The sequence below is a fragment of the Danio aesculapii genome, chromosome 16, assembly GCF_903798145.1.
Source record: "Danio aesculapii chromosome 16, fDanAes4.1, whole genome shotgun sequence".
Lineage (NCBI taxonomy): Eukaryota > Metazoa > Chordata > Actinopteri > Cypriniformes > Danionidae > Danio > Danio aesculapii.
The window spans coordinates 35,847,106-35,865,466 of NC_079450.1; the positions used below are offsets into that span (position 1 = coordinate 35,847,106).

Sequence of the window (18,361 nt, forward strand, 5' to 3'; positions counted from 1 at the left end):
AGTTACAAGTGTTATTTTTGATCGTGTATTCCCGTTTTATGTGTGTGTAAATTGTGAGTGTGTAAATTTTGTTGTTTATCCATATCCATCCCATGTTCCCCCCATAAAGTGTGGGTGCTTTCTTTTTCGTGTGGGAGGGAGTAGTAAATAGTGTTATCATGGAGTTTGATTTGACTACCTGTGCACTTTCTACAAGCATAAAGCAGTTTGATTGCTGCCATAAAGATGACCTGTTTAAAATAGCAGAATTCTTGAGAGGGGTCTGGATGCAGACCTGGCGCAGTGCAATCTGAACTGCATCCAATGCTTTTTAATGTGCTCACCTAACCCTACCCGTCACAGTGACATCACTCACTCCATTGAGTGCATTGCGTCTGACATTGCATCGCTGAGTGATGCAATCTCAGCTTGCATCATACAGGCTGCATCCAGATATTCTTTAAAATTGTGGTGCCACATAAGGTTTCAAAAAACAATTAAAAGACGTGCCATATAAAGAATTGGTTTTGCAGCTAATGTTTTTGAAAAGTGGTGCGCTGCCAATAAAACTACTACTTTTGAGGCTTTAAAAGGACTAGTTTTATTGTAATATTTTGAAAGCAGTGTTTCTGAAAGTTTAGTGGTGCACCTAAATTAGCAGAAGGTTACATCTCTCTCTACTGCCACCATGCTGGCAGATTAATTTATTTTACCACACCGTACAGTCTTTTCACCAGTAAAATACTGTAAGACAGGGTTGCTGTTTAAGGTCCTGGTAAAGGGCAGGTAAAGGCTGCAGGGGTGTTGTGAAGCCAGGCGGGGAAGGAGCTTTTGGGGTGCGCAGGAGTGCTCAGCAGCATTCTGGCAAAGGCAGAGTGTGTTTTTATTGCCCTGATGCTGGTCATCTCATTGTCGATTGTGAAGCCTGGAAGAAAAAAGAATGCTTCAGTGAAACCTAAAGGTGCAGGATTTGTACATACTATAGAAAAGGCTGTGTCAATTAACCAAGCTACATCAGGTTATGAAGTATTCATGTTACAAGGGTGGGTGGCTTGCCGCACTAGTTCCTTTACACAGCCTATTCCTTAAAACAGAGTTCGGAAAACATCTTGGGAATCTTGGTCAATCTAAAGAACACAGAACTAAAGTCATCATTTCCAAGTCTTCAAGCTGTGTCATCATTTTATGTTTTTCATGGTCGTAAGGCAAGGTAAAAACACATGGTAAAACAATTTAAATTAATAAATAAAGCTGCCTGTTGTGTCTCTGGTAACCTTCAGTGCCTTTTGTGAGAGTTCTTTTGATTTGGTCATGTCTGCTTTTTAATTGTATTCATGGGTAACAGCCTCAGTTAATTAAGTCTGGGTTTTATTAAAGAGTTTTCAAAGGCTTAAATACATTTTTCCACAATTTTGTACACTACTATGCAATCAAGTTACTTAAAGACAGCAATATTGCCCAGAATAATTAAGACATCACAGTTTTACTAAATAAATAAACAAACAAATTAATAAAATCATTTTTTTTTAAAAAGAGGAAAAATACTAAATAACGTCTCAAATGTCTCTGTGGTTTGGACATTTTGAATTGCAAATGCTATCAAACTAAACAAATCATCATGTGTACTATCATTAGTTTAATAAGAGCAAGGTTTTGGCGTCCTGTCTATTAAAAAATACCATAAACCACATCGGAGCCGTAAACATTTAACCAAGAAATGCTACCTCTTAGATTTACACCTTACTACAAATACAGAACTTCTGTTTATGATGTTGAAAATATTTCCAGCAAGTGTATGGTTTTTTGGACAGTGAAAGGGGAAGAAAGAAACAAGGCAGGAAGCACAAAGATAAACATGTTTCCTGAAAACTTTGAGAAGTAATCAGACCATCATCAGATCTGGGCAAGTCAAGCCCTGCGCAGACAGCAAAGAGACAGCAGGTACGTGACTTTGATTTTTGCTTCTACTATGTTCTAAACTTTAATGCGGGTCCTTGATACAGTTGTAATAAGTCAATTTTATTATTATGAAATTTCACTTCAGAGTGTAAATCTTTTCTTGAAATGAATAACAGCGAGTTAGAGAATTCTCTTGATATATATATTTTTTTTACATTTTAATGTAGTTTTATTTTGTGATTTATTTTGTTTTATTTCACATAATAAAATAATATACTTTTTACAGTTTGAGTTTTCAGCACTTTCAGTTCCTTGTTGTGCTCAACTCTTCCCAGGTTTACACAATAAAGATTTGATGTTTTACTATAACTTTATTTACAAACTTTCAGATTTACCAATCTGGCTCAGCCTTTTAGAGTTTTCAAAATGTCAAGATGTTTTCTATAAAAATTAATGAATTAATTCAATAAATTTGTAGAAAGAAAAAAAAATCTGCTATCAACAAATTAAGGATGTTAAGGTTGTTTTTAATCAAAGGAATGCAGATTTTTTTTTCCTGCTCATGCAGCTTTCAGTTCCACATTTTAGGCTTTTGTTGTAGCTTGACAACGTGGGATTCAGTTTCTGTGGTCTAACGCTTCACTCTCTGTCCCTCTGTTTTTCTTTTTTTGTGTGTGTTAATTGTCCAATAGAAAGAAGAGACATATAGACAAGATAGCTTGAGAGACGAGACGTGCCAAACATCTCGTGCCCACTATTTTATTTGTATGTTTCACTTCTCTGAAGCTCATCATGGACAACTCAACAACAGCCGCAGAGGTCTCATCGGTGAGTTGAAGTTGCCATTAAACTAATAAATTTAAGGGATCGTTCACCTGAAACTGAAAAATTGCCATTCATTTATGCATTTTCAGACCATGTTAGATAGGTGATTTTTTGTTTAGTTAATATTTAAAGTAGAAACCATGGTGCTTGATGATTTATATATGCCATGTCCAACATTGCCATAGGAGATTAAAACACACATACAGTATGCACACACAGGCAAAACTCATGGCAAGATAAATTGCAATTAAAAAAACCCATGGCTCCTGGTGATACAATGAGGCCATATTGAAGCATTCACTTTGTGCACAATATTATTCTTCATTCATCACTCTATAAGTAGTATGGAAAATACTAATGGGAAAACTGGGCCAACATGGCGTGATTTCAGATTTGCGAATGAATCATACCCTTGAACAGTCATATTAAGAGAACTGAATAGTTCAGAAAATGGACTGAACTGGATCTGAAACAGTTGAAAGATTTACGAGCTAATTAAAACTCACTTTTAGATGTGCCTGAGAGTCATGTCAAAATCTCAAAAAGAGTCAATATGCTGTTTCTTTTGGCCAAAATTCAGCTCTACAAGTACTTTTTTTCTGTGACTGAAATGAGTAGCCAGCTCTAAATCAGACCAAAGAACTGCTGAGCTGAATAATAAGCATGTGAGAGTTTGAAATAGAAACAATCCAGTTTGCAAAAATTAATAACTTTTGACTTTCCTCAATTAATTAATAAAAATAAAACCAAATAACATTCATATTGTACTTAAATCACTGTTATCATAAATGAACCATAATTATGGTACACTAGCTATAATAGTTTTAGTAAAACTGTATACAAACATCAATATACCAAGCAAACCATGGCTACTAGACTTAAAACCATGTTTAATTTTCATATAAGTGGATTACCAAAAATGTTTATAATGTTGAAAATGTTCTTGTTTTGCTTTATAAGACTTTAATTTAACCTCAGCTTTGCTTTTACTTTCCAATGGGAACTGACTTCCATTTCGTCACTTTAGAATTATAAGGTTCTATCTGACATTATTGTCAAAATTGAGTTATGACATATTCTTATTAAATGACAAATTATTTACATTATGTGATGTTTTTTTACATATTAAGACTTTTAATTTAAAAAACAAATGTTACACACATACCGTTTGCTATGGAATGCAAAAACTTTGAAGCTCAATATCTCAAAATCATTCAGAACGCAGATAGAACCTTATAATTCCACTGATACAAATCATAATTACAACAGCTTCAGCTACAAATCTCTTTAATCTTCTACTAAGGCTTGTCCAACTTTGATACCAATCAGTACAGATTTTTTTAAAATCCCACTAACATTTTAAACACTGTTGAACACTTTGCTAAATGCCGCTGACTGGCCATTGTGTTCATGTGCTCAACAGAATTGATAGAGATTGGCTTCTTTGAAGGTCATTGCTTCACCACTTTTCACCTCTGTTCACCAAACATGAACACAGATAAACACACACTAGAGTGCCTGAAATGGTGTCTCTGTGTTCATGCTTGGTGAAAAGAGGTGAAGAGTACTGAAGCAATAACATTTATGCCATATTTATGACCTACAGTCATAAATATTTGCAGGAAATTGATGTTTTTAAAATTTAAGTATCAATTGGGATCAAAGTTGATTCTTTGGACAACCTGTTTTACTACTAATAAAAAAATTCACCCACATTTTAGGGGTCATTAGGGGGCAGAAACAGAAAACTTTTTATACGTTTTGCCTGTTCGTTTTTGCTACAAAAATTTTGGGGCCAAAAATGTATACATTTTAAAATAGGTTTCAAAGTGGAAGTTTTTGTCTTTGTCTCTGAAAAGTGTTGTTGCTCAAGTGTTTCCTAACGCTTCATCAGCAAAGTGTGGATTTAATTCACATTACAAACATAATCAGAGATGCATCTCACAGGACAGGTGGCAAATTAAACATATACTTGAGTACTGAGCTGCCAATGGCATGTCATCAGTAATGTTTACTAAACAATTGCCAAATACTGTCCTGGCAGTCGTAACACAATGTTTTTGAAGATATGCGTAAAGTGTGGGGATTGTTTTTAAAAATGTATGTAAAGGTAAAACTTTCACCCTTGAAACGCAGTGAAGAAACTTGGTCACACATTATTTTGATGGTTTGTTAAATTAAGTTACATTGCATCTACATGCAAACTAATTTTCATTAGATTATCAGTAGAGTTTAGGTTGGATTTGAGGTTAGAGTTAGGGTCAGCGTAAACTGACATGCTCTTGGAAAGTTTTTATAGCCAGTTAAATGTCTGTTGAAGGAGCAGTATCAGCAGATATTAAGCAGACAGTCAACTAATACTCAAATGGACCATCAAAATAAAGTGTTGCCAGATTCTTTTCTGTTTTCGGCTACATTGTTGATGTGTAAACTTAGCCTTATATGGCCTGAAGGTGAATAAATTAACAGCAATTTTTCACATGTGGGTGAACTACTACTTTAAGAAGCTGAAATAACCAAGATATTGAAAGGCATCTGTTTTGTTACAGCCTACAGATTATGACTACAACAGTACTTCCTATGATGACGATAATCCTAACGCTGCCCCCTGCAGTCTGACAGAAACATGGGATTTTCTTGGTCGCTTTGCACCTGTGGCTTACATCCTGGTGTTTATCCTGGCGCTCGTGGGTAACATACTGGTGCTTTGTATTATCCGCCGATATCGCCAATCTCGACACAGTACCTGCTCCTTCTCACTGACAGACACCTTCCTCCTGCATTTGGCCATCTCAGACCTTCTTCTGGCAGCAACGTTGCCATTTTTCGCCGTCGAGTGGATCAGCGAGTGGGTGTTTGGCAAGGTCATGTGTAAAATAACTGGAGCTTTGTTCTCGCTAAATGTCTATTGTGGGGTGCTCTTCCTAGCATGTATCAGCTTTGACAGATATCTGGCTATTGTCCACGCCATCAACATCAGCTGGAGACGCAAAACCTGCCACGCTCAGCTGGCCTGCGCCTTCATTTGGGTCATCTGTTTGGGACTGTCAATGGTGGACATGCACTTCCGTGACTTAGTGCAAATTCCTGGCATGAATCGAATAGTGTGCCAAACAGTGTATTCTGAACAATACTCCAAGCAATGGCAGATTGGCATGCAGCTGGTGAGCATGGTTCTTGGGTTCATACTTCCTCTGTTGGTAATGCTGTATTGCTACCTTCATATTTTCAAAGCTCTGTGCCATGCCACACGTAGGCAGAAACGCCGCTCACTGAGGCTCATCATCTCCTTAGTCATCGTGTTCGTGATCAGCTGGGCACCTTATAATGCTCTGCGGATGACTGACAGCTTGCAGATGTTAGGCGTCATTGTCAAAACCTGTGCATTAAACAATGTGTTGGATGTTGGCATTCTGGTGACAGAAAGTCTGGGCTTGGCACATTGCGCTTTAAATCCTTTACTTTATGGGCTCGTGGGAGTGAAGTTTCGCCGTGAGCTCGCCCAGATGTGCAAAGCTGCTTTAGGACCCCAGGGGTGCCTCGGGTTGGTGGGATGGGCAAACGGCCGGGGATCAAGCACCCGCAGGTCTACTGGATCATTCAGCTCAGCGGAGAGCGAGAAGACCTCGTACTTTTCTGTCATTGCCTGACAAGAGGGCAAGAGGAGAAGTGACGCTTGTTTTTCATCAGAATTGGAAAAGTCAGCAAGATTTTTGTTTGTGTAGAGTAAAAACTGAAGCTTTCCATGGTTCTCCTTTTTAAAAAATGTGGCATTATAAAATAATGAAGTGTGTATTAATAGTGGTTGTGTGTAAAGGGATAGTTCACCCAAAGTGAAATGTTGTCACTACTCACCCTCAAGTGGTTCCAAACTTTTATGAGTACCTATTTTTTGTTTTTTTTAAACACAAATTAAGATATTTTCAAAAATACCTGTTATTATACCTGAAAATAAACCCAATATTGTCATTAAATACCTGTTACCATTGACTAGAATTCAGTATTGAGTATAGGAAAAACAAATACCATAGAAGTCAATGGTTACATTTTTTCAAAAACATTTTTTTTATTTTTTTATTTTGTGTTCAAAAGAAAAAAAGAAATTTAAACAGGTTTGTGACAAGTGAAAGGTGAGTAAATGATGATAGAATTCTCAGTTTTGGACAAACTATCCCTTTAAATAAGACTTTTTGATCATTTATTTTTATATATTTTTACAGATCATCTGCATGTTTTCACTTGCTTTGTAAATGAATCTGCCTTTTGAATAAATCATTTAAATGAATGAGTCTTTGAATCATTCGGTAATACGGGGATTGTTGACAAACTAATAGCGGTCATGTTAACTTACGCATTATACACGTCTAAACCACACTGTAAAACCCAAAAAGTTAAGGTAACCAAACCCTTTGAAGAAACCGATTGCAACAAACCATTTAAGACTAATCCTAATAACTACTGTCAACTTAATCCATTTGAGTAAACAAAGCAATTTGAGCACAGTAAAACCCAATAAATGAAGAGAACTCAAACCAAACTGAGTACTGTAAAACCCAATAAGTTTAGTCAACTCAAACTGTTTGAGGAAAACGATTGCAACAAACCATTTGAGTTAAAAAAAAAACTAATATGAGTATTGTTAACTTACTCCATTTAAGCTGAAGTAATGAGGTATTTAATTAACCCATTGCCTTCAACACTGATTTCAAATCTCTTTTCAAATGAGTAGAATTAACTTTCAGTAAATTTTGAGTTCACTACACTCATTTCATTTGATGAAGTTGACTGTTGGGTTTTACAGTGCAGTAAAGGAACAGCACAAAAACATGTTCAAAATATATATTAATTATGATAATAAAATGTTAATTTCTCTTTATTTTTATTCTCTATTAACTATTTTTAGTCTGTTTTTGTAACAATCATTATGTTGCTCTATGGTTGCTTCTGTCACGGAAACAAACTCCCCATATGTGTAAACATACCCGTCAATAAAGCTTTTTCAGATTCTGAAATTGACCAGTTTTACTGCCAAAATCCCACAATTATTGTAAATAAACTACAGTTACCACAAAATAATCATGATTGTCCACCATAATTTAACCATGGTTATTGTAGTAAAACTTATACAAATATAAAAACATGTTTACTACATTTTTAATATACTAAAACCATAGCTATTTTTTTTTTAATTAAAAAACTTTTAGGTTAGGTTAGGTTAAGTCGTTTTCGTCCAGCAGTATTTTCTCTCATTTAGCCTATATGGGCTATATTACATAAAATAATATAGTTTTTTATTTTTCAAATATTTAAAATGACAAATAGCAGATTTTTTCTTTTATAAAATGCTGTTGATTTAGTTCACTTATCTATTCTGCTTTTTCATGGAAGTTGTCACCATGATGTGAATCATCTCGAGTTGTCTGGGTTTGGTTTTTATAAACAGGAACTGAAACAGTTAAGACTGCACATCCATTTTATTTTTTCTTAAAATTATTTTAACAAGTAAAGTCAATTTGAACTTCATCTTATAAATGCGTAGATTGAGAGTACAATAAATGACAAATTTTAGCATGATTATTGTTCTATTTTTAGTAATGTGCTGTCAAATCTAAAACAAACTGTGTCTTTCATTAAACATCTAATGAAAATTGGAATTACTCATTTAATTTATTCTTCAGCTATGGGCAAGATGTGTAAGCTAGCTATTATTATTATCATAATCTCAGAACAACAGTCACAAAGACCATTGTGGCTGTTAAAACTGATACGAGAACAAAGTACAAAGATTTATATAAAATATTGATGCAGTTTCAGAATTTAAAAACAACAAAGACAGCTGTTACTATTGGAGATGAAAAGAAAACACTTATAACCTTTCAATAAAAATATATGTATCTGTAAGCATTTCTGCATATTCCAGGGGTGTCCAAACTCCATTATTGTCAGCATGCTGACCAGCTGTTTGGTATTCCGACCACAAAGCACTTGTACATGCTCATTTATAAATTCAAAAACGTTGATAAGTGTGTGATGACAGGTTCATGTCAAAATGTTACGCAACAAGAGTCTCGTTTTTGGTGTTTAAAAAGTTGACAAGGATGTGATGACAGCTCTTGACCGAGGAGCTGTAATTCGACACCAGACAAGGTTTGTCAATACAGTTCTTTCATATACAGTTGATTCTAACTAATAATTCTAACTTCAACTGTATACGCTATTGTTACAGTTCATATTCATAAAATTCATATTTTTTTACCACTGCTGCCTTTATGTACATCTTCTTTTCTTATTGTTGTCTGGCTGAACACCCACTTTTGATTGATGTGCATGCTTTTGTGCATTTTTTATAATGACAATAAAATTTACATTTAAATTTCCATACATCATTTGTATAAGCAAATGCGCAAACCTTTGAAACTTCACTATTAGCACAAGGTACTTGCTGTAATTTTTCCCAACAAAAAGAAATGAGTTTAATCTCTAATCTAATCAAATATATTTGTGTCAGTTTGGTGAATCTGGTGAAGAAAAAGAGAAAAAAACAACAACAACACAAAAAACTAATAATCGCTGAAAACAGTGTGGCTTGCTGTAATGACATAATTCAGCATTTTATGTTAGACAATAATGACAATTTTATTAAGTTCAGTATTTTAATAATATTAAAGTGTCATTTTTCACTAACCGCTGACTGCAAATGTACAGTTGAAGTCAGAATTATTAGCCTCACTGTTTATTTTTCCCCAATAACACATTTCTAAACATAATAGTTTGAATAACTCATTTCTAATAACTGATTTATTTTAATCTTTGCCATTATTACATTAAATAATATTTGATTCGATATTTTTCAAGACACTTCTATACAGCTTAAAGTGACATTTAAGGCTTAACTGGGTTAATTTGGTTAACTAGGTTTATTAGTTATAAGTTAATAGGTAATTATTAACTAATAATTAGGCAAGTTATTGTATAATGATGGTTTGTTCTGTAGACTATCGAAAAAAAATACCTTAAAGGAGCTAATAATTTTGACCTTAAAAGGTGAATAAAAATTAAAAACTGCTTTTATTCTACCTGAAATAAAACAAGACTCTCTCCAGAAGAAACAATATTATCAGACATGCTGTAAAAATGTCCTTGCTCTGTTAAACATCATTTGGGAAATATTTAAAAAAGAGAAAAATTTTTTTAAAAAAGGTGGCTAATAATTCTGATTTCTGCAGAACATAGAAACATACAGACACCCTTAACATCTCATCCATCAACACATTAGAACAATACAAACAATCACCAAGCATACAAAATAGAGGTAAGCAGGCTACTAACTTAGTGGCTACAACGATAGTTGACCATCAGATGACGAGCATGGATTTTTTTTAAAGTCTAAGTGTTGGTATTGTTTTTAGATGTTGTGGGGTCTCATTCCAAGCTTTTGTGAATACAGAAAAGAAAGATCTCTGTCCATAACAGCTTTTAAAAGCCGATAATGGCAAACATCCATTTGTTGCAGATCTGGTGGAACGATCAGTCCTTATGTTAAGTTTTGGTACCAAAGCACAAAGGGCTGCTGAGGTAGCGCTATTTAAAATGTAATAGTACAGTTTAATCCCTGTTGTTCATAATGTCCTTTAATAAATCATTAGAGAGTGACAGAGCAAAGCAGTGATGTGTTCATCCAGAAAGTCTATCGTGGATCCTATAGGCCCTATTGTACAGTTTAACTATTGGCTCCAAGATATCATTTGTTGTGAGAGAGCAAACAGGCAAAACAGTATGACAAGGTAGACAAGATTATGGCATGAAGACGTACATCTTCACAGTTGACCATCTGTATCACCTTTTATAAATATTAAGGTTATTATAGCTATAGCAGGTTCAATCACTGATTGATAGTTTCCTTAACATCAAAACAATGTTTACTGACAATATAATAATATATGGACACCATTTCCATATTAGTAGTATTTTAACAGTGTATCATCAGGGCTCTACAACAAAATCTCTAATTTTCAGTTATTTAAAACTTACATTTTCACTTTATTTAAAATAGTCATTAAAAGTTTTAGATATTTTACTTATTAAATTCTTGAAAATTAAACTAAGAAATGCATTAAATGAATTACTTCTGAGTTTTGTCTGTCTTGCCACGTTACACATTTGACACGTGTCTGAAAGTTTTAGATTGGAGGAGGGGTGATAAAGACAAAAAAACAAGTGCCATTACTATATATACACGCATACATACATACATACATACATACATACATACACACATACACACACACACACACACACACACACACACACACACACACACACACACACACACACACACACACACACACACACACACACACACACACACACACATACATACATACATACATGATAAAGGGTTACATAGTTAAAGCCTAGATTTATTACTTGAACTCTTTTAAATTTTTCATTTAAATTTTTTTGTGAAAACATGTCAAAATATGGGTGAAATAATACAGCATAAATTATATATTTATGTAAAAAATACAACAAAGTTATTAAGCATCAAGTTAAGTCTCAGCCATGAAAATATATTTACTCTTTAAAATTAAACTTAATACTTTCAAATCAGTCTAATATAATGCAAGTTGACTTGTAATGTTAATTTGATTTCATTTAAATTTGCCATAATGCACTGATACAATATGTTTACATTATGCTCTGAAATCTACCAAGAAGATGCAGAATGTTGCTTAGGAAGTGCCACAAATCACTAGAAAAAAATTTATATGCCCATGTCATCCCCAGGAAATCGCCCTATAGCATTCATTGATCTGTTTTACCTTATTTGGAAGGGTCATGAATATTAATGAGCTCTGCTCAGATGCTGCTGTAAATTGGAGCCCAGTTCTCTGTCCACCACACTATGGAGAAGTGGAGGACCATATGGAGGAAAACACAGAAGGCAGGATATATGAGATAATACATCTTTACTTAGTCTTTCGTGAAGAAACATCAAAAACATGAAGTCAAAAGCAGCTCTACAAAAACTTGACATATAGGTAAAGTGTACACTATAATAAAAATAAAACTACCTGACCTGAAAGTCAGAGGGATCTTCGGCAAAGACTTTCAATACAGAGTTCCAAAAACAGAGCGTGCAGACAAGCAACTAATGAGTTTCCAAGACTGAGCAAACATACTGTAGCAGCAAAGCCAGCCAGGCTGAGGTGACATCATTAAAGTAATTGAACTAGTAATCGGGGGAAGTCTTGGGGAGTCTTGTGAATTGTCTCCCTCAGCTGGACAGTCTCGGGTATGACAGATAAGTCATAGATAATGCAATCATAATGAAGCATCCATCACTCTGCTCAGCCATCCTTTTCCATCAGCTCTAATAAAATCATAAAGTATTGAGTGCCGTCTTATTTATCATTATTTAATTTTGCAATTTCAAGGGACACAATTTCTGTTTAACCAAAGTGAGCAGAGATCACATGTAGAGGTATGAAAATGGTGGGCGACTTCTGCTATGTTTGTGAAGTTTTAGTAAAACTGTACAATAGTATAACTACTATTCTTAAGAAAGCATCTCACCTATATTTATGCTGCAAGCCAGATCGCATGCAACAAATATACACCAATGGTTAAATGGGTAAAGGAACTCAAGGCAGTGGTTTGTTGAGAGCAGTCAGATCAAAGATCAAAGGCTACGTTCACACTGCAGGCAAATGTGGCCCGAATCTGATTTTTTCCCCCTCATGTGACTCAGGTGATGATTCAATTCAATTCAATTCACCTTTATTTGTATAGCGCTTATACAATGTAGATTGTGTCAAAGCAGCTTCACATAAAAGGTCACAGTAAATAGGAACAGTGTAGTTCAGTTTGTAGTGTTTAAGTTCAGTTTAGCTCAGTTCAGTGTGGTTTAATAATCACTACTGAGAGTCCAAATACTGAAGAGCAAATCCAACGATGCGCAGCTCTACAGATCCCGAACCATGCAAGTCAGTGGCGACAGCGGAGAGGGAAAAAAAACTTCACTAAAGGCGGAAGTGAAGAAAAAAAACCTTGAGAGAAACCAGGCTCAGTTGGGCACGACCATTTTAATTTCTCCGCTGGCCAAACGTCTTGTGCAGAGCTGCACATGACAGTGTGAACAGCCCAAACCGCATGGAATCAGATATTTTCAGGTCAGATCTGTGCCACTTTCATATGTAGTCTTAAATCAGACACAGATCTGATGTTTTGCAATGCGGCCCCAGTGTGAACGGTTATGTCGGATTTCATGTGACTTTTACATAATCTTCGAGCGACATGCGTCATCATTCTGTGCTGCAAACATCATCTACCACAGAAAGTTGGTTGTTCATGTTGAAAAAGATTTTGAAGGCAAAACTGGTGCTTGTTAACTAATCTGGTTAACGATTGAGGCATGGGTTGATCGCGAAGCTAAAGAGCGTCGTGGGTGTTGCGGATAGGGGATCCATGTGCAAAAGAGGGGGAACTTTCTCTCCAAGAGAAAAAAAGGCAGGTGCTCGAACACCCAAACCCCCCTCACTGAAAAAAGTGTTGCATGCAAAACTGTTGCAAACAATTTATTTGTGTTGAATTTAAACAAACAAATTAAATTTAATAATGTTCAACTTAATTTGTTTGTTTAAATTTAGCCCAAATAAATTGTTTACAACCACTTAACGTAAAAATATTGAGTAAATCCAAGGAATAATCTTTGAATATTTTTTTTCAGTGCTTCTGCACGTGTCTGCTGTTTATAACGAAGTAAAATTAAATAACTCTCCAAACGGAGATAAACCAACTCCGCCTTCACAGTTCAGTCTGCAGCTGCTCATTAACCCTTGATGAGTTCACAACACTGGTGGCCAGAGCACCATGTGCCGCTCTTGTCATAAATCACAAATAATCAGTGTTTTCAATCACAAGAGACTTATTAGAGGTCTCAAATGCCGAAATACACATTAGTAGTAGCAGAACAACCCTTTACAGTTCATGAAATACACCATGGTTGTCTGTGAAAAGAGTAATAATCATAAGCATGATCTGGTAACGTGCTTACTTCATACAGTATGCACATTGTATGCATAATTAGACATTTTGTTCATATCTGTACTTTTGCGAATGCGGGTCACTTTAGGAACAGGACCTGTTCACACTGCAAATCTGATATTGGCCACATTTATAAGAGCAGTGTGAACAGCCAAGCAAAAAAAATCAGATCTGAGAAAAAAATCTGATTTGAGCACTAAGCCTGGCAATGTGAACGTAGCCAAAGAGTCAAAAACATTACTGTGGATTTTTATTTTATTTTTGCTTGCAATTTACATGTTGTGGGAGTACTCTAATGCAGAAATAAATGGGCGTTTTAATGTTTGACATTTTAGAAAGTTTTAGGGAAAATTATGTAATATTGCATCAGTGGGCCTAATGTATATAAGAAATTCAGTGATTTTACTCTCAACAATTATAAAGAACATCTAACGTTTTAATTGCACATAATAGGCCTACCATCAACTGTCTGCCCATTATAAGCAAATTTCATGTACAGTATGCTTTATTGTATGTATGTATGCCTTGAACACTTTCAACTAGTCTGGGTTGAGGAGTAAATTAAAACAGAATACAAAATATTCATTAAAGTTCAGTGGTTATCAAAGTTCAGTTTCATAGTTCAATTACAGTTACATGGTATTTTACATATCCAAAGTCATTACTTTAGATTTTCTTATCTTATTTATTTAATTTAGACGTACTCTTTAAAACATCCCAAGAGATCCACTCATAACTTTACCAATTGCAGAAAATATTTGAGAGGGCTAGAGATGCATATTATTTTTGTTTAGTATTTAAGTGTTTACATATATAATCCCCAAGACTGAATTGTAATTGCATTTCCACTGAATTTCTCAACTGCTTTTAGATTTTGTGATAGTTGTTATTAGGTCCATTTGTTTGTTTTTGCTTTTCTTAAGAATAAATGTCCCACTCTAGCAAATTCTTAACTTAACATCATCTTTAGTTTATTTGACCAGTTTTTGTTTTTTTGTGCGTGTGATTTTGACATCCATCTTTCTACACAAAGGACAAGTGAGAGACTCAAACACAGCAACCAAAAAGGGTTACTTTGTGCCCCGCTCTCCACTATAGATGAATTACCAACCTACGTCACACATGACGCCTTACAGGTCCCCGGTTGCAAAAAAAGAACGACTGCAATAGCAAACATGTCATGTTGTGCGGTAGGATGCCAAAAATAAAAAACTTAACTTTTACCATACACCACACTGCTTTAATGCCAACTGCAGACGTCTTTGGCTAAAAGGGAACTGAATGAAGTGACGACCTAATTAGAAATGCTTGACTCTGCAGTTCTCATGTTATATCAGGCAAGTTCACGCTATGCTGAATTATACACATTACTCGTTTTTGATTACAGCAATGATTTCAGCAAAATCAGTTACATATGGTTAATTAAACTGCGGACACTAAATGCTAAGAATGAAACGTGAAAGTGTAAGTTATTAAGGTAAAGTTGGTTTTATATTTACACATTCATTCAGTGACAACTTGTGACACACTCCCTTTATTGTTTACCACGGCACTTTGAATATTCGATCTGAAATAACCTGCAAGTGTGTATGAGGCGCCGTGTAGGATTTAAATCAAACTTTGCTTATCAACACACACATAAACACGTGCATATACACCTATAAATTACTCGCATATACACCTATACTTTTAGATGTTCAAAACAACATATATGAAACTTGTGTATATACATATAAACTTGACACACGCATACACTCACACACACACGCACATACATATAAACTCCATTTATGCAAACACTACGACACACGCGCACATACATATATACTCCATCCATGCAAACACACCCACATTAACACACGCACATACATATATATATTCCATCCATGCATACACACCCACACTAACACACGCACATATAAACTCCATCTATGCAAACACACCCACACACACGCGCACATACATATAAACTGCATCTATGCAAACACACCCATATATATATATATATAGTGACTTGTGTATATACATATATGCAAGTGATTTCATATGTGAGTGCGCATGAATTTTTCACTTTAAACGGAAGGTATTTCAGTATAACAGGAAGTTATCTCAGTTCATAAAAAAGAAGTCATTTCAGTGTAAAAGTCACAGCCAAAACGAAATATATCATTATTTATAATTATAAGCATGTATCAGGTAATTTCAATTAGCCGTGTTGTAGTGAAATCTATCCTATCTTCAAGCTTATGAAATATAAATGATGTGATTAATTGAGGTATTAGGTCATTTGATTATTGAAAACATGACATGACTGCTCCAGCAAAATGTTTATTAAAAATCCTCAAATAAATGAAAGCAGTAGGTTTAATCAATACACGGTCACACATGAAGTATATAATATTATTTATTATTAGAATAAATACATTGTTGTCTAATATGATTTTCTGTATGGTGTCGCAATCCTTAATGGGTTATTTTGGGTCCACACTTCAGTCCAGAAGGTGGCAGGAATGCACATTGTTGGTTTGCCAGCTGCCATTAATGAGAAAATAAGACGAAGTAAGCTATTTTGCCACGTTTATCCATTTGAATGACCATGATGAACAGTGATAGCGCTAACGTTACAGACGCAATTAACATTTTGCGAAATGTTCTTGCTTCGCCGACTATAATAAGATCCATATCTAATTCAGTGGAGTCAAATGTGTCCCCTTCAGCTGAACTGCAAACAGAATCTGAATTGCGCAATTTGTTTCGCCATCAAGGCCCGCAGTTCAAGACTGCGGTCACGCCATCTGCGGTTCAGAGAAAGAGGGTCACGCTATCTGTGCTTTAAATTGTAGTGCGCGTCTACTCTGTGTTTTGCGGTAGACTAAAGACGCGTGTGTTTAATGCGCTGCAGTTTTATAATCTTGTTTCACTTTTATTCGCCTGACTATATCATCCTCATTGCAATTAGCACAAGTAAATAAAGCACCGAAAAACGTCACGGCTATCAAGATCATTCTGAAATTCATGTTGATTTGCATGAGAAAAAAAATTACTTAATGCTTTCCATTCACACTGAAAAGTTAACGCACATCCACATATAAATCACCTGCAAATATGCACAACTTTGTATACGTTTGTGTATCTTGTTTTGGATGTTTGCTCGACTGTTTAACGGGTGTTTATGCATGCTGGGAGTTGTATGTGTGTGGGTGTGTTTGCATAGATGGAGTATTTATGGATGTGCGTGTGTTAATGTGGGTGTGTTTGCATAGATGGAGTATATATGGATGTGCGTGTGTTAATGTGGGTGTGTTTGTATAGATGGAGTATATATGGATGTGCGTGTGTTAATGTGGGTGTGTATGCGTGGATGGAGTTTATATGTATGTGCGTGTGTTAATGTGGGTGTGTTTGCATGGATGGAGTATATATGTATGTGCGCGTGTGTCGTAGTGTTTGCATAAATGGAGTTTATATGTATGTGCGTGTGTGTGTGAGTGTATGCGTGTGTCAAGTTTATATGTATATACACAAGTTTCATATATGTTGTTTTGAACATCTAAAAGTATAGGTGTATATGCGAGTAATTTATAGGTGTATATGCACGTGTTTATGTGTGTGTTGATAAGCAAAGTTTGATTTAAATCCTACACGGCGCCTCATAAGTGTGACTTGAAAACATCATTAACACTGTTTATTTGACTGTGAACAATGTTGTATTTTGATAGTCATTGGCTGCTAATATGATTTCGCTATTTAGAGTTTGCAAACACTTTTATGAAATTATATCATAAAGGAGAAAGTCTGAATGTGCGATAATAAAACCAACTTTACCTCTATGTGTAAGTTCACATACCCTGCCGTACAGGTGCCGTTCGCTGACAGACAGCATTTGTTTTTTTTTTGCTTGTTGATGATTAATTACCCAGGCCTTGTACATGTAACAGTTAGTACTCGGTTTCCTCTGCGTTGTGTACAGATGAGACCTGACATCCAATCACGCCTTGGACAGATCACTTTATTCTAGTAAACAGAGTAAAAACACAGTGATCAGTCTCGGCAGTCTAACATGTCGTCCACGACCACTCTCTTGGCTGGCGCGAATAATAATCAAGTAAACATATAACATGAGTTCAGAAACACAGTAAATATTAAATCATGTACCTGGTAAACAGAGTAAAAACACATTAGTTTCGGCAGTCCAACATATCATCCTCCAATGATGAGTGTATATTGGCAATTATAAAGTTGTATGCACAAAGAAAAGATACATTGTAAATAATAAAACAAAAAGATCAACTATATATATATATATATATATATATATATATATATATATATATATATATATATATATATATATATATATATATATATATATACATAACATGTAATCAATATAACTTATTTCTAAGACAACAACAAACTCTGTGGCGCATCGGATGTCATTCCCTTGCTGTAAATGCTGGCGCTCCCGGTTTCTTTCTGCCACCTCCCTGCGCGCACATCCTGAGTGTTTACATACTTAGCTGGTCAGGCTGGAAAATGATCAGCTTAATCCAGCTAAAACCAGCTTGACCAGCCTGGTTTAAGCTGGACATAGCTGGTTTTGGCTGGTCAA

At 35.2% G+C, this 18,361-nt stretch overlaps 1 protein-coding gene and 1 long non-coding RNA gene across 2 annotated transcripts; one reads left to right on the plus strand and one right to left on the minus strand.

Annotated features, from left to right (window-relative positions):
* Window positions 1–555: 555 nt before the first annotated feature.
* On the minus strand, window positions 556–17,741 carry LOC130243908 (uncharacterized). Its single transcript, XR_008839175.1, has 2 exons — window positions 17,597–17,741; window positions 556–904 (listed from the first exon to the last, which is right to left on the minus strand). It is a non-coding gene; the product is annotated as an uncharacterized LOC130243908 (long non-coding RNA).
* On the plus strand, window positions 1,858–7,211 carry cxcr3.2 (chemokine (C-X-C motif) receptor 3, tandem duplicate 2). Its single transcript, XM_056476210.1, has 3 exons — window positions 1,858–1,920; window positions 2,571–2,706; window positions 5,253–7,211. The coding sequence occupies exons 2-3, from the start codon at window positions 2,671–2,673 to the stop codon at window positions 6,351–6,353; spliced, it is 1,137 nt and encodes a 378-aa protein (XP_056332185.1). The 5' UTR covers window positions 1,858–1,920; window positions 2,571–2,670; the 3' UTR covers window positions 6,354–7,211.
* Window positions 17,742–18,361: the final 620 nt, after the last annotated feature.

Bases quoted from the DNA above. Each gene is read 5' to 3' on its own strand.
- cxcr3.2 (XM_056476210.1), top strand. From the start codon at position 2,671: ATGGACAACTCAACAACAGCCGCAGAGGTCTCATCG. The intron at 2,707-5,252 runs GTGAGTTGAAGT...GTTTTGTTACAG, and splicing joins CAGCCGCAGAGGTCTCATCG to CCTACAGATTATGACTACAA.